At 36.2% G+C, this 23994-nt stretch overlaps 2 protein-coding genes across 5 annotated transcripts; one reads left to right on the top strand and one right to left on the bottom strand.

Annotated features, from left to right (window-relative positions):
- Nucleotides 1-135: 135 nt before the first annotated feature.
- LOC113117438 (alpha-tocopherol transfer protein-like) lies at nt 136-4707 on the bottom strand. Of its 2 annotated transcripts, none has more exons than XM_026286125.1 (5): nt 4495-4707; nt 2428-2581; nt 2151-2344; nt 1823-1933; nt 136-1735 (listed from the first exon to the last, which is right to left on the bottom strand). In XM_026286125.1, the coding sequence occupies exons 1-5, from the start codon at nt 4594-4596 to the stop codon at nt 1526-1528; spliced, it is 771 nt and encodes a 256-aa protein (XP_026141910.1). In that variant the 5' UTR covers nt 4597-4707; the 3' UTR covers nt 136-1525. The 2 variants fall into 2 exon arrangements, with proteins under 2 accessions (XP_026141910.1, XP_026141902.1); XM_026286117.1 differs by having other exon boundaries at nt 137-1735; nt 4408-4704.
- Nucleotides 4708-9583: 4876 nt separating this feature from the next.
- Nucleotides 9584-23612, top strand: LOC113117417 (U2 snRNP-associated SURP motif-containing protein-like). Of its 3 annotated transcripts, XM_026286092.1 has the most exons (26): nt 9584-9714; nt 10676-10774; nt 11121-11232; nt 11701-11822; nt 11908-11975; nt 12063-12151; nt 12304-12339; nt 12461-12543; nt 12638-12803; nt 14350-14561; nt 16513-16556; nt 18194-18298; nt 18676-18742; nt 18822-18994; nt 19119-19281; nt 19371-19450; nt 19542-19629; nt 19714-19851; nt 19952-20132; nt 20351-20425; nt 20548-20611; nt 20866-21022; nt 22381-22491; nt 22565-22686; nt 22790-22957; nt 23103-23612. In XM_026286092.1, exons 1-26 carry the CDS (start codon nt 9670-9672, stop codon nt 23239-23241), a joined length of 2907 nt encoding a protein of 968 aa, XP_026141877.1. In that variant the 5' UTR covers nt 9584-9669; the 3' UTR covers nt 23242-23612. The 3 variants fall into 3 exon arrangements, with proteins under 3 accessions (XP_026141877.1, XP_026141884.1, XP_026141891.1); XM_026286099.1 differs by lacking the exon at nt 12304-12339; XM_026286106.1 differs by lacking the exons at nt 9584-9714; nt 10676-10774; nt 11121-11232; ... (4 more) ...; nt 12461-12543; nt 16513-16556 and having other exon boundaries at nt 12671-12803.
- The last annotated feature ends 382 nt before the right edge of the window (nt 23613-23994 follow it).

Raw genomic sequence — 23994 nt, 5'->3', positions numbered from 1 at the left:
AATGCAGGCTTGGTGAACAAAAGAGACTTCATTAAAAGGAACTACACGTCCCCTGCGTAATCTACGCCCCTGACCCAGTTGGATTGCAGATACTGAATAACAAAGTTTTCAAAAATCAATTGGGGAAAGAATTTCACACAGTGAACTTTGTAATTGTTTGGCTGCCAAGTTTATTTTTAAGTTGCGTATTGTGTATTGATATGTCTGTATATAACTTATTAACATAAAAAACAATAGTCATAGTTTGATAATAAGTGAGGACAGCACAATAATGTAAAACAGTCATTTTCTTCTGTCTTAAGACACACTGTCTGACAGGAAGAATGCAACAAACTGAACTAATTTATATACATGGTTTCAGAAATTCACATTTTAGTAAAATCTGTAAACATGAAGAGCTCCAGTAAGGTCATTAGTCTCTGTTTATATTTGTTTAAGAGTCAGAGCAAAAGGCAGCAGACCAAAGTGCAATTTTGTAATCTCACTTGGTTTAGACTAAACAAGGACATGTCTTCAGCTGTTTATTTATTTAAAATCCAGCAAAGCCTAATAAATGCTGCAGTTTGACTGAAGAGCAACAATATAATGAAGCAGTTCATGATAACTGATATCTAACTTCTAGAAGCACAGAGACTTATTTAACATCCTGAGTTATGTTCATTGTTATGAAAATACAACAATAAATACAATTCCCAAAGCAAAAGAAGAAAAGAAGGCACTTTGATATTTTGGTCAAGAACAACATTGTACACTACTTGAGTTATTTACAAGTGACTGTGGAATCCTTCTGAAAGTAAACACAAAATATGCTATCTGATGCTATATTGTAACTTCAGAGGTATACCAAGTATTTGCAGTGAATATTTGTGTGCTAAAGAATTAAAAAAGATGACTTTTTTTCCAGTCTGGAATATTAGGAGAGCGAGGCATACAATTTAAAAAGTTGCACTATTAATTAATGTACAACATGGAGAGAGAAAAAAGTACAAGTATATAAGCAACGCATATATGTTTACACTAACATGCTTTACAATTTAAAGGAATGTTTCACCCCAAAATTAAAATGTACTCACTCCACAGATACATTTGTTTAGAATTGTTTTGAACTTTTTTCACTTATAAACACAGCTTAATCTATTTCTCTCCTTATTCATATTAGATGCCTTTTCCCCTGGAGAAAGCAATATTGTGGATAGATTAAAAAAATAAATAATAATTTGTTACAAACATGCAGTTTTTTGCTTCATACGATGTTCATTGATGGACTGGAGACACATGGATTACTAGTGGATTATTGTGATGACTTCATCAGGTCTTTGAACTCTCATTCTGATGGCACCCATTCACTGTAGTGATGTACTGCTACATTTCTCAGAATCTGTTCCAGTGGAGAATCTTAATTGGCCTGAAGGCAAGTGCATTTTAATTTTTGGGTGAATTTTCAGAGACTGTATGTAACCTGCCCCAGCGGAGTTTGTTACATCATCTAGCGACGAGAACATGGTAAGAAATACCTTCATTGTAATCACTCACAGGCAGACGACTGAGAAGCATCTCCTCCACCTAAGTCTAGAGAAAGCCTCTGAAGATAGTCTTCAGACTGCATGATGTACTCAGTCCAATCTTGGCACACTTCATCTATGATGGGTCCGGTTCCTCCATACTCCGGAGGGAGGATAGCTTTCGGAAAGTAATCACAGAGACTTTGGGCATATGAACTCCCGTGCATATGAATCTATAAATAAAAACACACCACAGATACTAAATCTTTTAAAGTGAAAACTCGTAAAATCACACATATATGTACTTAAATGGGACTAACCCGTTGTTTGATTTTGTCTGGAAGAAATGGACGGATCATAGCAAAGACGGGACGGAAAAAAATAGGCTCATTTATCAAATGGATGCCACGTACTTTCAAAGGAAAGGAGTCCTGCAAAATAGATTTGATATTTTGTTGAATGCATTTTCTATTAGGTGATATTAAAACCTTGCTATTAGAGAAAGATAATCACAAAAAACTACACAGGACATTGATAAGCAAGTCTTGGCAGAGTAATTTAAGGGTGTTAAAGCCAGGTCTTCTACAGAAATCTCAATAAGTGACGTCTTATACATTTTTCATCAAAATGTTTTTAATGGATACCTACTGTAAGTACAGAAGATATCTTTTTTGCCAAAGAAGGATTTATCTGCAGGGCATGTGCAAAACACCAGTCTTGGAGATCAAAAATTGCTTTGAGTCCATTTCTTTGAGTCTCCCATTCTTGAACAATCAACTCTGATGTAATGAGGCTTACACGGAAAACCTCATAAGCTGTGAATTCTTTGGGGTTCCACTGACCTGAAAACATTAGAAGTTTTGTGATTATTCACCATTATAATGAACCAAACAACTTTTCAAAAATGGTTGGTCTATGTACTTGCCAACCCGATAAATTAGAACTCGACTTCCAGCATCATCTCGGGATCTCAAAACTCCATGGTAATTGTTTTGCAGAAGTCCAATGACGGATGATGGCCGCAGATCAGCTGTTATTTCTGGACATTCTTGTCTCAATTTATGATAGTTAATCAAAAGCTGTGAAAAAAATAATAAAATACAAAATCAGCGATATGTTAGTCTCAAGTTTTTTTATTTAAGAATATTTTTGGGACAAAATCTTAATAACACATATCTTAATACAAAGAAGCATTGCTCATTACATTGATTATAGTTAGGTTGACATCTGAATGCATCTGAATGTCAGCTTTAAATATATACAGTTGTGTAGAATAATTATTGTAAATCGGATTGCTAACATTGCTGAAATATCTAAATTCTAGACTAAAAGCGTTACTCCACCCCACATTGAACATTTTGTCATTAATCACTTACAGTACACTACAAAAAGTGTTCACGTCGCTTCATATAACCCAGAATGCACGTCTGATGGCAGATGGAGTATTTTGACAATGACTTTTCATACCTTTTATGGACCTTGACACTGTTATTAACTTGGCAGTCTATGGGTCAGTCTCAAGCCTCCAGGTTTTCATCCAAAATATCTTAAATTGTGTTCCGAAGATGAACTGAGCTTTTATGGGTTTTGAACGACATGGGGGTAAGTGATCAATGATGAAATTTTAATTTTGGGGTGGAGTAACCCTTTAAGAAAGAACATGTTGGTGGACCAGACATTTACATTCACAATAAATAAAAATGAAGAGGCAGAAAACTGCAGTAAATAGGTTACTCTAGGCCAGGGGTGTCAAGATCGATTCCTGGCAGGCCGGACTCCTGAACCAACCCTGCTCCTACACATACAATGTAGTTTTCAAATAAGCTTGAATGACTTGATTAGTTGGATCAGATGTGTTTAATTAGGGTTGAATCTAAACTCTGCAGGGCTCCTGCCCTCCAGGGGCCAGTTGTTCAAAAGTAATCTGATCAGATTGTAGCCATCAGATTGGATAAAATCTTGAAAATGGGCTGTTCAAAAAAATAAAAAAATTTAATCTGAATCCAATCTGGTTTTGATCTGGAATCAATCCTCAGTTTGTGTTGTTCAAAACATTTTGGATACTTTTGATCCACAAAAAAGAAAAAAAAAGAAAAAAAAGATTACTCTGATCCCAGCATTAGGGTGGATTTCAGGAACAAAATAAAATGTAATTAAACTGTAAAACTGATCCAAAAAATTCTACATTTGTAACATGTAGTATAAGCCTACATCACCAAACAGCTGCTGTCAATATCAAACAAAAATTTAATTGAAAGTTTTTTGTGTTTTTTTTTAATCACTGATTGTAAACTACAATCATCCGAGATGGACCAATGTAAATGCAACGCAAAACTAGAACAAAAACAATGGCTTCTTTTTTCGTGTCATGTTTTTATTTATTTTTATCAGCATGTCCCTTTAGGGGCTCCGTAGAACACTAGTAATGCAGAATTGGAAATCTGAAATAGCGTGTATCTGGTTCAGGGTGATCTAATCCAGTTTAGAAAAAAAAAATGGCACAAAAGTAATATGGGTTTCCTGATCCTAGATATCAAAACATGGGATTTCCAAATCCAGATCATTCTAATTCAGAACTTTTTGCACAACTGGCAAGGATGGCCCTGACCTAGATTATAATGTACAGTTTAAATAAACTCAAGTACACAAACACAATATAATGAAGAAAATAAGCAAACTATACTCAGTAATCATAAATCTTATGTAAAAACAACAGTTATAAAAAACAAAATTGCGATGATATATTTGGGAAATGCATCATGCATTCTTTTCTTTCGCATTAATTGTGTCAATGGGCCTGCCAGTAAATATAATAACTAATCAAATCACGTATCACTAACAGTATCACTATACTACAGAAATCACGCGGCATGGTTTACAAGTTAATATCAGTCGAGTAACAAACCTTGAGCGCCAGAGCCACATCAAAGTCTCTCGCCTGCAGGAACCGTATCAAAAAAGTTGCCGACAGATTCAAGTGTCGAATGCTTACTTCTGCTTTTTCTTTCAGTTCAGACAAATAGGGTGCAATCCGAATAGAATCCACGGGTAAATTATTTAATTCTTCGATGTTGTCAGCTTCCTCAGACTTCATATCTACGCGAGTCGATCGAATGTCATGTTCTCTGAGCAGGGTGTTGCGTAAAAGGGGGCAGGGAATGAGCCCCTCACATCTCAGCTAATGACAGCTAATGGTTTTTTTTTTTTTTTTTCAACTTTGTACAGGTCAAGTTTTGTCAAACATTAACCAAGGAATCTCTGTAGACTGAATCGTCTCTCACCAGCTTAAACAGACACAAGACCCACGCCTTTTTTTAAAACTGAGTGAATGAATAATATTACTTTCCACTTCCAGCAATAAATATAGTGAATTGAACTAATAGTGGGGCATCTTGTCATACTGCATATTAGGCATATATTCGTCTGTAACAGCAGTGTAGTATATATACATAGAGAGAGAGAGAGAGAGAGAGAGAGAGAGAGAGAGAGAGAGAGAAAAGTAGGGAGGGTTGCAACAAGATTAACTTCCTTTAATCAGTGAAGGACCATAATGGCATTCATGCTGCACATGCTCAATTAGCCCCTCATCCTTTCTTGAGGCAGCCACATTTGACCATTTCTTCTGCAAATAAATAAATAACATTTTCAAGGTATAGATAATTATTTGTCATACTGTCTAAACTGTTTGTGTGAAGCTTGCAAAGTCATACCATTTTTATTCAGTGTGTCTTAGCTCCTGAAAGGCATACGTGACGAAGCTGGCATAGCAAGTTTTATCAGGTCAGTATAGTTGCAACATGTTGTTGTAACTTTCCCAACATGCTGTCCCTAATCACAACATTAATGTAAAAGGTTGTCATCCCCATGACATAACAAAACTGTAATTTTATGGATTAATAAAAAAAACAATTTCAATAGTCTGGTATCTCCCCTTTTTAATTTAAGTAAATAGCTTTTTAAAAATCAGTCTTATTAGAGTCTGATAGCTATAGATTAATTTCCTTGTCTCTTACCCTCTCTCTGTCACGTATAAATTACAACACATGTACTGTACAAACAGACACACACAAATAACGACATACCTGCCCATCCAGATGCACACTTGGAATACTTAACAAACATTCACTTGAACACACACACACGTTTACTTAGCTATCTAAATGGGGACATTCCATAATGGTTTTTACTGTGCAGGCCATATATTCTATCACCCTACACCTAAACCTACCCCTTACAGAAAACTTTCTCCATTTAAAAAGAAAAAAAGCTATGTTTACTTTATTTTTTAACCAGTTTTAAACCTGAGGGTGCCCTCAAAGGGATTTTGTCAGGTTAAGCTCACTTTTGGGTACAAATTTGTCCCCAAAATATGGTTAAGGAGGTACACACACACACACACACACACACACACACACACACACACACTACTTCACACCTACCTGAATATCACTTGAACATGTACACACAGACAGAGTTCAGTTACATAAACATGGCCACTACATTAAGACTGTGTCTTAAGAACTAGTTTGACCAACTAGCAGTTAGCCAAGAGACAATGAGCCTCATCGCGAGGCGAATCGCCGACGAACGGTGCTTTTACACCGAAGGCGAAATGATTGTTCTTCTTCTGCTACTTCACGCCTCACGCTAGGTGGCGCCGACCAACAATGCATTTTTCATCAGAAATGTATCACGTAAATGGATTTAACATCATCTGCTGCTCAACATACAGCATTACATTAAGACAAAAAAGGTTCTACACGAGAAACAATATATATATATATATATATATATATATATATATATATATATATATATATATATATATATATATATATATAATGTTTACAAGAAAAGTCTACATCCTAAAATATAATTAAAAGTACAGTTAGCTTCAAGCTAACACTTGAAAATGTAAGTATTCATCTATTTGATTACCCACTTTAAACCATCTTCGAGTGCTTGTAATAACTTCCAACTGTGGTCTATAATTGATTTTGATTAATAAGCAGACGCATGCACTCTACTGGGTTTGTATAATAACACTAATATTTGTCATTAACATCCTTTATTGCTATAAAAAATACAACGAGCTGCATACAAAACACATACATAAAATATACTGGTCACAATCATGTGTCTATTTGCTTTCACATTTCATGTGAAGAAAAAGATGTGAATGGGCTCTGATTCATCACACTCAGGCACGTGGAAGAATTTCGAAATTCAGTGGATAATTAAAGTTATTTTGTATAAAGAGCTTATTAGAAGAAGTCTGTTCTCAAATACCTTTTCGCGCTCAGTGTGGCCTTTAGGAATTAGTTTGATCTACGATTAGTTTACCAAGGCCTTTCCACACGGAGCACAAAAAAGCGAAATTAATATACGCAATGACACGCTGGAATAAATAGATTTCTATAGATTTGGATGTATATATATATATATATATATATATATATATATATATATATATATATATATATATATATATATATATATATATATATATATGTAGTAGTAGTATTGTCATTCAAGGGTTATAATCAATCAATCAATCGTTTGGCACGTCATTTGTTGGCTAACATAGCCTATAGCTAAACTCAAGGACGCAGGGATTGAACATCTGGCTGCATGGTGACGTCACGCGCCTCCCTCGCGATGTAGCGCTCGGCGCAGTTTCCATATTTATATTTCGTTGGCTCGTCATTTATTTGAAAGTCCGATTTAGTATTATGCAGCAATATGAACAGGTTTGCATGGCTTCGCGGAGGTATGTACATGAACTGCAAAATCTTAAAACAAACGTCGATAATAAATAAGTCTTATTCACCTTTGTGGGATGATGCAGTGATGCGGGAATTAAAGCGGATGCTTCCTGCCGACAGCAGTGGGATTAAATAATAACCTTATGAATACTGCGTATTCTGGTACGATTTAATTAGCGAATATTTGGATCAATAATCCGTATTACTTTTAATGCTTATATGAGGCATATATTTGGGGATTTATTTGCGTGTGTTGTCTAATGTTCGACGTTATTCTGTGTATTGCATGTCGAATAGGCCTGGTTACCATCACGGTTATGTTTTTGGTGTTTATAGGTTACAGGGATGGAAGGCTGCATTGGATGCCTTGGATGTGCAAGCATTCTGAATGCACTGCCCCCGGCTGTGTGCTTTGACCGTCAGAACACAGGTTTCCAGTATGGCTCAGCAGATAAGGAAACAGTCAGCGTTATTTAATCAGGATGAGATTCATAAATAAATAGGCCTTAAGTAAGGTTTTTGAAAATATTCACAAGTTGGCAGAATACGATTTGTGTGGCCTGCGGTGGATGGACCAAGTCATTATGTACGATGATTCAGATTTTCTTCAGGCCCAGATGAATCTCTCTTTGCACTTTAGGCTCTCGCTGTCCGTGTTCACAGTGGACCTTGATTTAATGTATTTCAATTAAGGCACGCGGTGAATGCCAAGAGCGAAGCCACATATCCTTCAACAAATGCCTGTTTACTATTCTAATGTTGTTTCTTTAAATGTAGGTTGAAAAGCATTTATATAATATTCATACACTCTTTCTATTTACAATAGCGTGTACTGTTCATTCAGTCAGACAGGTAGGTGAGAATACATGGTGACTGGAAAAAGCTTTTTAGTCGTCTGATTGCATTAGCAAACTTTCTTTTAAAAACTAGTTTGCCTACCACTATCAAGTGTACTAAATTTGGTGAAATTTCAAAAGAAAAAATAATTTTCATGCTGATTAGATCAATGAAACAAATCAATGAAAGTGTATTGTGTATTTGTTTAATATTATGTTACTGATAGGATTATGTTTTCAATTGTATAATAATAAAATCATTTAAAAATGTGTCAAAATGTGAATTCTACAGTTTTCTTTTTTTTTACTTGTGCATCGTGTTTTTGAGAGTGAATTGTTGCCCTATAAAGAATAAATAGTTTCAAGCTCATTGTTAGATGTTTTTTTTTTTTTTATAAATCATGTCAGCTACCTCAACTACAACATGATTCCAGAAAACAACTGGAAAACAAATAAAGTCTATGCCTGAATATTAAAACAGAGAACTGTTTAAACTGAGTACTGGTTATATACCGAAACTGAGTAAATTAAATACAGAATACATTTTGGTTGTCAACTAATATGATCAGTTTCATTGGAGTTCTTATACAGGCTATCCTTTACTGATGTGTGAAATATTTTGCATAAAAGGAGAAATTTGTAAGCAATTCAGCATACACTCATTTCTGGGTTTGAAAGGACTTTTATGCTGCCTATTATTGGTTTTATTTGCATGACAACATCGACCTCACTGTCTACATGAATGACATATTTACATTTATTTTGTTAGTTGAAATTATTAATATTTTATTACCATCTGCACATAGTATGCATCTAATGAGGTGTGTGTAAATATATATATATATATATATATTAAGAAAGTGCACTGATTAATGTTGCACAGAGGTGGCATACATGAATGCAGGAATCACTGCTGCAGAAATGTTATATGCTGAATTCTAAATTATGAAAGAAAATCGTGAAATGCTGCCAAGTTGAAGGCTGATGCTGCATTTCATTTTTACAGAGAAGCAAAGCTTCTGGTGGGCTAAGCTACCATTACTTAGTAGGCCCTGGTACTTATATGCATTATTGCATCTTTATATAGAATCTGGAGCTACAAGTCAATAGATGTAAATATAGGCCTATGAATATTAGTATACTGAAAATGAATTTACAGTTGCAAAAGGTGAAATACCTTGGCATGTCATGTCTTGTTGCAAATCAATAAGCACAGCAGTTCAAGACGTGCAACCACTGTAAAGTGGGTAGTTAGATGGTTTGCTGGTCTCCCAGCTTGGTCAGGCTTTCATCTGGGCAGTCTAGGAGACGAGCTTGAACCAGCTAAGACAATCTTTACCAGCAGAGTTAAGGCCAGCTTCAGACTCCACATGCACTGCATAATTATTTTAAAAGTGTATGCTGAATTCCGGTGTCTTGTGCATCAATAACAGTTCACAAAACTCACACATATACCAGTACATAGACTGACAGACTCACTCAGATCGGTCTTCAGTAACAGACGTCAATAGACTCGTTCGGAGGGAAAGAGTGAACGAACGCGCCTCGCTCACAGTGTCGGGCAAAATGGCGGACAAAACGCCAGGTGGGGCGCAGAAAGCTAACTCGAAGGTATTTTTCTTTTACTTTTCTACTTTACATCCATATATTAAAATCAATATTTTTTGTTAACGATAATAAAAGCGTAATGATACTGAATTCCATTCGGCAGTGTGTCGATGTGTGTTACGGAGAAAGGTCCATTGAGCTGCTCGGTTGTGATGCTAACTCGCTAGCAGTGCGGTTAGCTAGACAACCAGCGGCTGCACAGATTTCATTTCTATAATACACATTAACAAACTAAAATCTGTTGTCCAAATATGCCGAATTTGATCTTCTTATATTATGTTTCACCATGCCCTTGACACCACCATAGAACGTGAAATAAGTTGATTTGAGTTCATTGTTTGATGACAGGGCTAACACGAGCATGACGTTAGTCTACAAACATTACTGTATTACATTGATTTCCGGACGTTTTACTCCTATAGAGAGGAGATGTACTTTGTTTATTAGCATTAAGAATGTCTTAATTGCGCATTTGTGTTTGCACAGTTGTGGTGAACTTGCTGGTTTTGCTTTGACCAGCTAACATAATCATGTTCGCTAGTAACGTTAGTTAGCGTTATTAGCCACGTGAACGTGTCAACAGAAATGGAAACACATCTGCTATATGTGTAGTATATACGATCGTGCTACTTCTGGTGTTATATAAGCCACTCCAGCTCATCTGTTATGTACTCAAAGAAAGCTTGCTGCAAAGTGCACCACTTTATTCATGGTGAACAGTTACATCTTTAATTCAGATAGCCTAAACAAACCATTACCTAATATGGACTCGTTTATTATTTATTTCCGTCCTCATGTTGTATTCTTCCTTACTTTTTTGCGTTTGGTTTTTATGTGTTTTGGACTGTATATAAGTGCATTAACATTACTTTTTTTCCCTTAGCCAAGAAACCAAATGTCTATATTACAAGAGGAAACTCGTGTCATCTCTTGTGTAATTCATTCTTTTCATATTTTCCTGCAGGCTTTATTGGAAAGTAAGTTAAAGGCCTTCAGTATTGGCAAGATGGCGGTTGCAAAAAGAACACTAAGTAAGAAAGAACAGGATGAACTCAAGAAGAAGGTAAGCAGATGAGGTCTAAAGGCTGGATTTCATTATGTGACTAGGGCACGGATTTTTCCCTGATGTACAGTCTGAAGTCGACACTAGCTGCCGAAAGTCAGATCCAGTCTAAAGATGTTTGCCGGCTCGAGTAGACAGATTTCACAGAGAATTGCATAGTGTATGATGGACACAGACTGTGATTTTTAATGTCAGACTATGATTCCAGGATATCAAAAATGTTTGATATTTTTGGCCTATTTTAGAAGACATTGTTTTCATTTTGCCTTTCATCTCCTAGCTTTATGACACACGATTAACATTAGATCACCTTGATGCATAATCTAACACGATCTGATTTTCACAGGAGGATGAAAGGGCAGCTGCGGAGATCTACGAGGAATTTCTCGCTGCTTTTGAGGGAGGTGAAGGAAAAGTAAAGACCTTTGTTCGTGGTGGGATCGCTAATGCTACTAAAGGTAGGATTATTATTTGATCTTTTTATCTGTGATCTTTTTTTTATATATATATATATATGTTGCTTATGCTCACTAAGGCTTTTATTTCATTCAAAACTCAATAATAACTATAATACTGTGAAATGTTATTACAATTTAAACAATTAACAATTAACAATTTTCAAATATATTTTTAAAATATAACATTCAATCACAAGTGTAATAGGAAAGCTGAATTTTCAGCAGCCATTACTCCAGACTTCAGTGTCACAAGATCATTCAGAAATCATTCTAAAATGTTGATTTTCATGAATTTAATGCATCCTTGCAGAATAAAAGTATTTGTTATGAATACATTTCGCTGCATAAAAGCAGCTGATCACTTTTTCTTAATTTATTTATTTTTATTATGCAAAATGGCAAATATTTTTATTTTATGTTCTTCTTAATTGTCTCTGCTTTGATATCTGTGTTGCATATCTATTCCAGAGGAAGTGGCAGCTGATGAGAAGAAAGGAAAGCTCTACAAACCAAAATCAAGGATTTTGGAGACTAAAAGCATTTTACCTTTGGAAACTCCACCACAGTTTATAGCATTAGATAAACGCAATGTGAGCCTTTTGTCATTTATTTCCATCTGACCTCATTTTAAAGCATGTATTTTGTCATATAAGCCATTCTTTCTCTATTACCTAGGCATCAAAGAAGGGAGACAAAGAAAAGAAAAAGAGCAACCTTGAACTCTTCAAAGAAGAACTGAAACAGTAGGTGTTCTTTAAATTCTTTTTCAATAAATGGCAGCACCTTTAAAATGATAATTTGAAGTTTAATGCTCTGTTGTTGTTTTTTAGGATACAAGAGGAGCGTGATGAACGGCACCGGTTGAAGGGCCGAGTCAGTCGTTTTGAGCCTCTTCCAACAATGGAAGGAAGGCGATCCGGTAAGTTCTTTATTCAACAATTTATTTTTTCTCACCAAAAGAGTCTGTTTCCCCCTACGTTCACTCATGGACCCAGTGAAGTTTGTGCCCCTCCCACATGTCTTTTTTAAGTTCAGGAAACAAAATTCACACTGCTTTTCTTCTGCTTTTAGCGGATGGTTCTTCACGAAGAAACCGTCCGTCCAGTGGTAATTTTGCTTTATATACTGTGTAATGCAATGGCCATTTTGCTGTTTATGTATCCCATCATGGAAGAAGAGATGGTAAAACATCAGTTGTTATTCAGAGCTCCTTTTTTTTACTTTTCAGTCTTGGATGAATCTGCACCTGGCTCACACGATGTTGGTGATCCGACAACTACAAATCTCTATCTGGGCAACATAAATCCTCAGGTAATTGGTCTTTCTTTTTTCCTGATAATTGTTGTTAGGTAACGTCTGAAACCCAGAGTTTCCTATGCTAAAACATACTCCTCTCATGCTCCAGATGAATGAGGAGATGCTCTGTCAAGAATTCGGTCGCTATGGTCCATTAGCCAGTGTGAAAATTATGTGGCCCAGGACTGATGAGGAAAGGGCCAGGGAAAGGAACTGTGGTTTTGTAGCCTTCATGACAAGGAGAGATGCTGAACGTGCACTTAAACATTTAAATGGTAAATATATTTATTGTTTATTGGTGTCTAGTGGTTGACTGATGCAAGGCGATGAATCAGCTGATGTTCTGCTGAAAATACTACTTCCTTTAGTTTTACAGCTTAAAATGTGAACACATATAATTAAATGTATAATAAACATAGTCCTTTTAATATTTTATTTTTCTTTTGAGAAATTATACATATGCAAAATATTACAGTATTGGCTGTCGTGATTACATTCAATGTCGGCGGCAGCCACCTAGTGGATTTACCAGGTCACAACCATCACAACACTCTTCAGGTCATTTAAATAGCGGAGTAGTGGACCGCAAAAGATGAAAAACGAATCAACGATGCAGGGAAATACAAAGAATTATATGCAACCAACAATAGGTTCTTCAAAGATAACATGAGGAAGCCATAAACGTGTATAACACTGATTCTTTTCATTCATTAACATTCAAAACTTAGCTGTTTTCAATTGTAATAATATTTAAAATAATAAATGCATGAAATCTCATTCATCTTGCTGCTCAAAACTTGATTCGATATTGAGCTCCACCGTATAGAATGTGAGCGTCTGGTGTGCGATACCTCAAGTTGTCCTACATGTGGCGCAACGTGTCTTTTCTCGTCCGGTGTGCGACCGCCTTGATTTGTCATCTCTACAGTAGTGGATGTGCCTGCATTCAAGTTTCAAATAGATCACATAATCTAAGAATGTTAGGTTTTTTTTTTATTTGTTTCTTTTTTTAAAGCCTTATACGCTTTAAAGGTTCAGATGTATTGTATTACTCTTATCCGGATGACCAAAATGACGGAGTACTTTATGAGCAAGTGACCACATCAGCGCCTGCATCTGTCCTGCTGTGAGCACGCTACTGTTCAGCTTTCATACTCCGCACAGACACTTGAATCGCGCACATCTTTCTGGGTTAACATTAGATTGAACGGCCATGACATATATCTACTAACATAATTCAGTTGATGAGCCGTATTTGAGGTCGATGAATGATAAAGGTGCATTTGAATGTTTTGTATTGCCACAAAATCCAGCCATTAACAATTTGTCCGTTGTGGACTGCGTGACCTCACCACTTCCTGTGGATTTTTTTTTTTCTGTGATTAATAAAATTTTGGTTGGCCAAGCCTCTTCTCGGCGATATTAGGGGGCAGCCCTAGTGCTAATATTACTATTTTTCATATTAATGTTTATTAACTTCATTTGTGAAAAATACAATCATTTTTACAAAATCAAGAAGTTGCTATCTAAAATCTACATCTTGATTGTTTTACAGATTTCTTTCTTATTTAAATTTTTTACCCCATATTTATTCAAATCAGTTTTTTATAGTTTGTTTTTAGGAAATATTAAAGCAAATATTAAATATAAATTTAATTGCCAAAATTATGCCAGTGTTTCTTACATATATTAATAGTGTTAACAGGTCTGTATCGGCTGCTTTATCTCGGCCATTGGCCATCCTTCTCTCTAAGATACTGTAAAAATAATTTGCCTTCCCATAAAATCCATGAATAATTTGCCAAATGCTGTCTATTTCAGGCAAAATGATAATGAATTTTGAAATGAAACTGGGATGGGGCAAAGGTGTACCAATTCCTCCTCACCCCATATACATTCCACCTTCAATGATGGAGCACACCCTCCCGCCTCCACCCTCTGGACTGCCCTTCAATGCCCAGCCCAAAGAGAGGCTGAAGAACCCCAATGCTCCTATGCCTCCCCCTCCAAAGTGCAAAGAGGAGTTTGAGAAGGTAACTTGGCATATGTGGGACAAAAAGATTTTGGTTAGCATGGTAATAAAAGTAGTTAGAAGTAATTTGTTTATATATTTATATATGTATTTTATTTGTTTGTGTGAAAGAGGTTTTCGGCTTTATCTTCTTTGTGAAAAACATTTTGCCCATAGAGAATCTTGCAGTTTTACTAAATTAGCATTTGTTAAATTAGAAATTTTTGTAAAAAAAAAAAAAACAATTATAATAATAATTCATATAAAATGCATATGTACCATGCTGATTGTGCTGGTAAGTGTTCTGGAGTATAGATTATTCAATGCACAAGACATTTTATAGGTTTTGGCTGCTAGTTAGGATGAAGCTATACTTTTTCAATATTGTCTGTTTGAAAGAAATGTAAAGAGATTAAAATAAATATATATAATGGATGCAGATGATACAGTGGGGAAAATATTTATTTGATCCCTTGCTGATTTTGTAAGTTTGCACACTAAAAAATTAAGGGTTAAGAATTGTTATGGTAGGTTTATTTTAATATGTAAAGACAAAGAAATCCAGAAAAAAACACACATAAAAGTTAGAATTTGATTTGAATTTCAGTGAGTGAAATAAGTATTTGATCCCCAAGCAAAGCATGACTTAGTACGTGGTGCAGAAACCCTTGTTAAGATGTTTTTTTTTTTTTTTTCGTAGTAGATCACCAGGTTTGCACACATCTCAGGAGGGTTTTTGATCCACTCCTCTGTACAGATTCTCTCTAAATCCTTAAGGTTTATTGACTTGTTTCTTGGCTGTCATTAGGCAACTCAAAGTTTCAGCTCCCTTCACAGATTTTCTACTGGATTGAGGTCTAGAACCTGGCTAGGCCACTCCATGACCTTAATGTGCTTCTTCTTGAGCCACTCTTTTGTTGCCTTGGCGGTATGTTTCGGGTCATTGTTATGCTGGAAGACCAATCCAAGACCTATCTTCAGTGTTCAGCCTGAAGGAAGCAGGTTCTCGTCCAAGATTTTACAGTATAATGCCCTGTCCATTTGCCCCTCAATCGAGTCGAGTTAATGCCAAGGAGCTCAATTTTGGTCTCATCTGACCACAGCTCTTTCTCCCAAGCCTTCTCTGAATCATTTAAATGTTCTTTGGCAAACTTTAAACGGGCCTGTACATGTGCCACCTTGAGAAGTGGGACCTTGTTCAATTTCAGTCCATTGCAGCGTAGTGTGTTACCAATGGTTTACTTTGTGACTGTGGTCCCAACTGTCTTAAGATCATTAACAAGCTCCTCGTGTGTAGTGTGGGATTGATCCCTCACCTTTCTGACGATCATCCTTACCCCATGAGGCAAGATCTTGCACGGAGCAAGATTGATGGTTGTTTTCTATTTCTTTAATTTCCGAATAATCACACCAACAGTTGTCTCCTCTTCACCAAGCTTCTTGGAATGGAAGATACAGATTGTGTGGACAGTTGTCTTATTCACCTAACAAGCTGATATTAGGAGTAACTTCTAAAAGTGACAGGACTAATCTGTGTTCCACATGAGCACATGACCAATCTGTGGGAGCCAGAATTCTTGAGGTTGGTAGGGGATCAAATACTTATTTCACTCATTGAAATCCAAATCAGTTTCTAACCTTTATGTAATGTTTTTTTTTTTTTTTCTGGATTATTTTGTTGGTATTCTGTCTCTATCCATTAAAATAAACCTACCAAAAAAATTACAGACCCTTAATTTCTTTATAAATTGGCAAACTTACAAAATCAACAGAGGATCAAATAAATATTTCCCCCACTATATATGATTTCACTGCTCTTTCTTTAAGGAATGTGTTCAGTCAAGTTTTAAAGCTGACACAGTAGAACACGTTTGTTGTTGTAGGAGTATGTTGCATTTAGTGTTATGCCTGTTTCTTTTTAACAATACTCACATATATTCTATGTTTATTATCTGATGTGACTTCATATCCAGACTCTGTCGCAAGCCATAGTCAAAGTGGTTATCCCAACAGAAAGGTACATGTTTTTCTTTTTTTCCAAATTCTTATGAAATGTAGAGAACTTATCCCATCTCTGTAGTTTGAAAGATTGGTCATATCCATGCTACCAGAGGCTGGTTTGAGTGAGCAATAGTTGAGGCCTTGCATGAAAATAAGGAACAGTTACTAGATACAAGGCACACACATGCATCGCATTTCTCTGTAAAGGGTTTGCATCATACTGCTCTGATAGAAACGCTCATATCAGTAGAGAGAGTTCTGTGGATTTTATTGTTTTTGTTGATATACACTACCATTCAAAAGTTTTGGATCAGTAAGTTTTTTTATTATTATTATTATTATTATGTATGAATAAATGTATTCAGCAAGAGTTTATTATATTGATAAAAAAATGGCAGTAAAGGCAAGTTGCAAAGATTTTGATTTTCTATACTTTGTTTTTTCAAAGAATCTGAAGACAATATCAGTTTTCACAAAAATATTAACCCATGATAACAGTTTTGGACACCAAATCAGCATTTTGGAATATTTCTAAAAGATCATGTGACACTGAATATGTAAGGCATATAATGGCTGCTGAGATTTCAGTTTTGCCATAACAGGGATAAATTACATTTCAAAATGTGTTAAAAAAAAATCACTAGCACTGTTTTTACTATTTTTATAAAAAAGCATAATAACTTATTTCGAAAACATCTTACCAGCCCCCAACTTCAGGCAGTAGTGTACATTGATTTAATTCAGTCTGGTGTTTGTCCATCTTTTTGGATATAATTATTCTAGATGTCAGTGTTGGAGCATGCTTGATGGGTCGTTCCACTAGTTTGGGTGTTTTAGAGAGAATTGTTCATATTTCATCAGACTACATCAGATTTGATTGCACTCATTACACTACTAATTTAGCTACTAAAACGCTACACAACACACATTCACCTAGTGTCAGTTTTACAAAAAAAACCCAGCCCTCTGGCTATTGCTCACTTCAGCTGCCCCAGTAGCATGGCACAAAAGCGGCACCCAATCCCCATAGTCTCAGTGACCTTTGACATTGGCCTTGGTGAGCAGCACAAGTTGAACTGTCTGCAGCAGCGAGGGACCAGAAAAGCGTCACAGGATGGATTGGGGAAAGTATACAGAATGATTGCCTGACATTGGTATGATCGGCTCCAATACTTGTGAAATGTGTTTCAGTACATTTGAAAAACATCATCTGTTGATTTTTATCGGCCACTTCACGAGCCAGTCAGGAAGCCAATTGTTGTCCCTATCCTTTAACTGACTCTAGAAGTGCATACATGATTTTATCCCTCTCCATCCACACTTGTCTATTGTCAAAAAGCAAGAAAGATCACTGTTACTTGGCCTCACATTTAGTATCTAAGTAGCACGTCCAATTATAAGTTATGAGGGCAGAATGCTATGGCTGAGACTCAGATGTAGATGTAGAGAGGATTTAAATGTTTTCATTGTTAAAGCTGTCACACTGCCAGTCAGTTTTAAATCTTAAAAGCTTAAACATGTTTATTGACTCCTGGATAGTAAGTGCAAGGATGTTGCATTTCATCAGATGTCATATTGTAGCAGTAGAAGTTGTTTAGGTGTGGCTGGTGATGGCGCTGAATCTGTTTCGCTTTAACTGTGTTTTTCTCGTAGGAATTTGCTCTCTCTCATCCATCGAATGATCGAGTTTGTTGTGCGTGAAGGTCCAATGTTTGAAGCTATGATCATGAACCGAGAGATCAACAATCCGCTCTACAGGTGAGAACATTTTTATGTCTTTCTTTTGACTCCAAGCCTTTAAGGTAGGTATGAAATAAAAATTCACCCAATCTGTTTTATAAATGCATGTTTAAAAAGAGTTCTTCACTCATCTTAAAGCTGCCCCTTTTGACTGCATTAAGAACTCCCTCTATCCAATCAACATAAAATGAATCGAACCATGTCCCATTGTTTTTCAATGTTTCACTAAAATGTACGTCACAATATAAAAGATCTCACGCGTCTTGTTTCATCACAACTTTAAGGTTCTGACATCATCTCAAGTGATTTAAGTCATGCGGAAGAGATTTTTACAATTTAGTTGTATTCTGAGAATGTCCTTAAGTCAAACCTTGTTTTTTGTTTGACTTCAACAGGTTTTTATTTGAAAATCAGGGTCCTGCTCATGTTTATTACAGGTGGAAGTTATACACCATTTTACAGGTTAGACTTCTTTTTAGTCTTTTGACAAAAACATATTAAAATGTGTTCAGATGAAATAATGCAAAATCCCCACTTACAGGGCGAATCTCCAACTAAATGGAAAACTGAAGACTTCAGAATTTTTAAGAATGGATCCCTCTGGCGACCGCCACCTCTTAACCCGTATTTACATGGCACTCCTGAAGAAGAGGAGCATGATGATGATGAAGAAGAAGATGAAGAAACCAGCAAGAAGGGCTCCTTGAAAGACGAGTATGTGTCGTATCAAAATCTGGAGTTTATGGAGATATTGGATTCTTCTAGAATGGAGCTACTAGGCTTTTGGCCATAGGCAAAATTGTTGGTTATGTGAACTTAATATTCTCCTCTTCTGCAGTGAGAGGGATAAACTGGAGGAGTTACTCCGAGGTCTTACACCAAGGAAAAGCGACATAGCTAACGCCATGTTTTTCTGCCTCTCGCGTGCTGATGCGGCCGAAGAGATTGTGGAATGCATCGCTGAGTCTCTGTCCATACTTAAAACACCTCTGCCAAAGAAGGTCACTCTTACACAGCAGAATTACGACTAACAAAGAATTTTAGATGTCTCATCACTGTTGTTTACATGTGCATTTCCTCCCTCCCTCAGATTGCAAGGTTATATCTGGTCTCAGATGTGCTGTATAACTCATCTGCAAAAGTTTCTAATGCCTCCTATTACAGAAAATTGTAAGTCTCACAATTATCCTGAGTGCATAAACAAGGAATTCATTCTTGTTTGTCGGTTTATTCAATCTGTTTTGCTTTTATTATTTTACAGCTTTGAAACAAAACTCTGCCAGATATTTTCTGACCTGAATGCCACTTATAAGACAATACAGGGCCATTTACAATCCGAGAACTTCAAGGTGCGCCATCTTGCTCTTTTTAACACACAGTAGTTTTCTAACTTTAAGATTGGAATTGATGTTTTTCTATTTTGGTCCTCACAGCAACGAGTAATGTCCTGTTTCCGTGCATGGGAAGACTGGGCAGTGTATCCTGATCCATTCCTGATTAAACTTCAGAACATCTTCCTGGGACTCGTCAGCCTCGATTCTGAGAAGGAGACTGCAGACCTGCTTCCAGAGGTTAGCTTTGCAGAGACTGACTGATTGAGTTATGATTGATCATTTTCAGTGGTCAAGTTTGAGTTGAGTCACAGTTCACCTGAACATTAATTTTTCTTAGCGACCAGAGAGGTCGGAGGACATTGATGGTGCTCCTATTGTGGAGGTGGAGCTGGATGGTGCTCCTTTGGATGATGTTGATGGCATGCCCATAGATGGATTGCCAATTGATGGTGCACCACTTGATGACCTGGACGGAATGCCCATCAAGGGAACGGATGATGATCTGGATGGTGTTCCTTGTAAGAATGCTGACGACATTTATTTAAAAAAAATTTTTTTAACCTTTCATACACTCAACTCCCATTTAGTATCCTGCTTGGTATATTTGACTCATCACTCTTTTCAAAGATCAAAAAGATTACAGTTTTTTCAATTACATTACTGTTGCTGAATGTCATGGCATATTTTCTAAAATAAATTTGTTGTTCAATGACTTTTTTTTTTTTTTTTTTTGTAGTGGATCAAAAACCAGGCTTTAAGGTAGCCCCATCAAAATGGGAGGAAGTGGATGGTACTGCTTTGGAGGCTCAAGGTTAGTCCAGATGAAAGTTAAGACATTGTCTAAACCGTAGGTTCTACCTTGTATACGCATCAACAAATTTGACCATTTTGAAATCACATCATGATTATCTCTTGATCACATCACTGTTTTAGCTGTAACCACGTCAAAATGGGAAATCTTTGATCTGCCAGATGAATCTGAGAAAAGTAAAACAAGGTAAGTTTTATTGGTTCTACTAAGTTTGGAAATCTCATGGAAAGGTCATAGGAATGTCTTGATATTTTTCATAGTGATAAGTTGTTCTAGCTAAGTTTAGCTCTAAAATAATTCATTGGCTAGAAATTGCTTTTGTGAATGCAATCTGTATAAAATGATCTCAGAATTTTTTTTAAATAGGTGTCAGAATTGTTGGTTTTTTTCAGGATGACATTTTGCCATGTTTTGATTTCATTTTCACATTCTTGTCATAGTGCTACACGTGAAACTGAGAGTAAAGACTCTCTCAAGAGCTCCTCCACTGCAGACCAGCAGTCCTATAGTAATCCTGTTAGAGAAGAATATGATTCAAAGTCTGCGAAGTTTTCTGAGATGAGTGAAGAGAAACGTGCCAAGCTACGAGAAATCGAGGTATACCTAAATGCAAAATGTGCTAAGTGTAATTCTTCACATGCTTGAAAGCTGTTTAGTATGGAAGTCTCAAAAGGCCATGGAATATACTTTTTCTATACTTTTCTTTCTTGTTTTGTCGTGATCACAACTTAATTTCTTGTGATCTCAACATAACGAAAGTTGTTCTCCAAGTTACACAACTTTGCCAACCAGTAGCAGTATAAAACTGAAAACTGATGGTGTGTAGTATACTGTATATCCACTTTACTGTACGCTTTTGGGGCCGAATAAGGACCTTCCTCGTGATCGCTATGACTTGGGCAGTATTGTTCATTACTGACATTTAATTAATTCATAAATGTTAAATGCTTGAATCAGTATACTTCTAAGTAAAAATTGATATCTTGAATGCACTGTAAGTCGCTTTGGATAAATTTAAATGTGATGATTGATTTAGTCCTGGAGAGCCACAGCCCTGCAGAGTTCAGCTCCAACCCTAATTAAAACTCACCTGCCTGTAGCTTTCTAACAACCCTTTAGACCTTGATTAGCTTGTGCAGGTGTGTTTGATTAGGGTTGAAGCAAAACTCTGCAGGTCTGCGGCTCTCCAGGACCAACGTTCACCACCCCTGGTGTAAAGGCCAATTTAATTCAGTGATGTTTTACAGCAGGGTTACCCAACCCTTCTCCTGGCGATCGACTGTCCTGCAAAGTTTAGCTCCAACCCAAAGTTAAGTGTGTTTGATTAGGATTGGAGCTAAACTTTGCAGGACAGTGGATCGCCAGGAGCAGGGTTGGGCACCCGTTTTACAGTGTTGTAATCTTTTGTTTTCTACATTTCTTTGTGGAAACCACACACACCCACGTACACAAACACTATTTTCAAACGCCATCCCAAGCTTGTAACGCACATCATATCTGTCACAGCATATCATGACTACTAAAAATTACAAATGGTATATAATTTTATTTAAAATAAGCAAAAAATTTAAACTGAGTTGAATCCAAGCAGCTTTAAAAGATTTTGACCATTTCAATGTTAATTACACAAACAAAATATTTAGTGTACTCTCTGGAAATATTAACAGTGATCAGCCTTTATCTATTGTAGATGTTATTACAAAGCGATGAAAAATTAGCTGAAATATCCACGACATACAGTAAGAGCGCACGGTTTATCTATCAATCAGATGAGCATCGTTGTTCATTACTATAGCAACAGTAGATCAAACAATCATTGTAAAAAAAAAAAAATTACTTCCTTTATGTCTAGATCACGAGAAAATAAGAAAAATATTAATAATCCATTGCCTCTTAGGACTTCCATAGTTTAGAGATCACAGTGAATTATTATATATTTTTTTTGTCTGTTGTAGCTTAAAGTGATGAAGTTTCAAGATGAGCTTGAATCTGGAAAACGACCCAAAAAATCTGGACCGAGTATCCAAGAACAAGTAGAGCTTTACCGGGACAAGTTACTACAGAGGGTTAGTATGAAATTTAGTTTGTTTTTTTGCATTTATTTAGTGTTACTATTCTGATAGAAACCACGTTTTTCAGGAGAAGGAGAAAGAGACCGAGAAAGACAAAGAGAAAGAAAAAGAGAGAAAAGACAAAGAGAAATCTGATGTGTCCCACAAAGAGAAGGACAAAGATGACTCCACACCGGGCAGAAAAGAAAAGTGAGATACCTCAACATTTCTTTAGGATTTAAGAAGTGGAGATATCGTTGAATGCATTCGGTTTGTGTTTGTCTGTCTTCAAATAAATTTATTTCCTCCCCAGAAAACGGAGGCATAGTCCCTCCCCGAGTCCCACCCGAAGTAGCAGCAGTAGGCGCTGCAGGTCGCCCTCACCACGATCAGAGCGCTCCGATAGATCCCACACAAAAGACAGTTCTCGATTATCTTATAAAGACTCTCCAAGAGACATTAACCGCAGGTCATCTAAAAGGTAAACTAACAGTATCATATCTTAATCTTAATTTTCACAGCTAAAAACTCAATCCTGTGGCTTGCTTTTCTTGTCTTTAACTTTCAGTACATGCATGTTTATAGAAACTTAAACTAATAGTGTCATTTTAAAAAAATATTTTAAGGTCTCCTTCACCTCCAAGAACACCCAAGAGGACACGGAGGTCCAGATCAAGAACACCCAAAAAATCCTCAAAGAAATCCAGATCCCGGTCACGATCGCCTCACCGTTCTCACAAGAAGTCAAAAAAAAGTAAACACTGAGACTTCTGGCTGTTATGAGAAGATGCCTGGGTTGTATTTTGTGCCTCAAATTTGTCCTGCAAATCAGTGTGAAGGACATTCCCTCTTTCACCCCTCCTTTTGAAGCTCACTCTCATTGGCAGAAGAACGGTGTTCAAGGGCCATCTTTAGGGTGTTTTATTATGTCATTTAGGAGCTTCCTTTTCCCAAAAGAAGATAACTGCAGTGGCTGAAACAGAACTCCGTCAACATGAAAACTATTGTCTTATCATTTCTTTTTTTTTTTTTTTTTTTCATTGTTTTTAGATCCCTTGAAACTGACTTTAAATTAAACTAGTGTAAGTTTCAGTTGTATAGATGTTTGCTTTTCAATAAAGACACAATTTATGTGACTTCTCTTTGAAATGTCCTAGTTTTTGTGTGTGCATCCCAAATAAACATTTTAAACTTAGTGTATCAAAATAGCAAAATAATATTAAACTATTTTATCAATTTTAAATGTTCATTTTAACTCAGGGGTCTTTCAATCTTATGAATGCCATGGACCCCCAAATATGATCATCCTCGTTCCCTCCATCTGTATTTAGTATGTGTATATATTTATATACATATATATATATATATATATATATAAATATATACACACAACAATTTTCTACTATCATGTGTTCCCTGTGGGGGGGGGGGGGTGTGTGTGTATTGAAGTAATAGAATAGTTTTTTTTTTTATATCTTATTCTTATTTTTTACGTTTTTCCCCTATACATGGCTACGG

The sequence above is a fragment of the Carassius auratus genome, chromosome 2 (genome assembly GCF_003368295.1).
Source record: "Carassius auratus strain Wakin chromosome 2, ASM336829v1, whole genome shotgun sequence".
Classification (NCBI taxonomy): domain Eukaryota; kingdom Metazoa; phylum Chordata; class Actinopteri; order Cypriniformes; family Cyprinidae; genus Carassius; species Carassius auratus.
The sequence above is the reverse complement of the archived record's forward strand: the minus strand, read 5'-3'. Positions and strand labels throughout refer to the sequence as shown.

Bases quoted from the DNA above. Each gene is read 5' to 3' on its own strand.
- LOC113117417 (XM_026286092.1), top strand. From the start codon at position 9,670: ATGGCGGACAAAACGCCAGGTGGGGCGCAGAAAGCTAACTCGAAG. The intron at 18,743-18,821 runs GTTAGACTTCTT...CCCCACTTACAG, and splicing joins AGTTATACACCATTTTACAG to GGCGAATCTCCAACTAAATG. The intron at 20,612-20,865 runs GTAAGTTTTATT...TTCTTGTCATAG, and splicing joins TCTGAGAAAAGTAAAACAAG to TGCTACACGTGAAACTGAGA.
- LOC113117438 (XM_026286117.1), bottom strand. From the start codon at position 4,596: ATGAAGTCTGAGGAAGCTGACAACATCGAAGAATTAAATAATTTACCC. The intron at 2,582-4,407 runs GTTTGTTACTCG...TTTTTTTCACAG, and splicing joins ATGTGGCTCTGGCGCTCAAG to CTTTTGATTAACTATCATAA. The intron at 1,934-2,150 runs GTAGGTATCCAT...TCTATTTTGCAG, and splicing joins AGATATCTTCTGTACTTACA to GACTCCTTTCCTTTGAAAGT.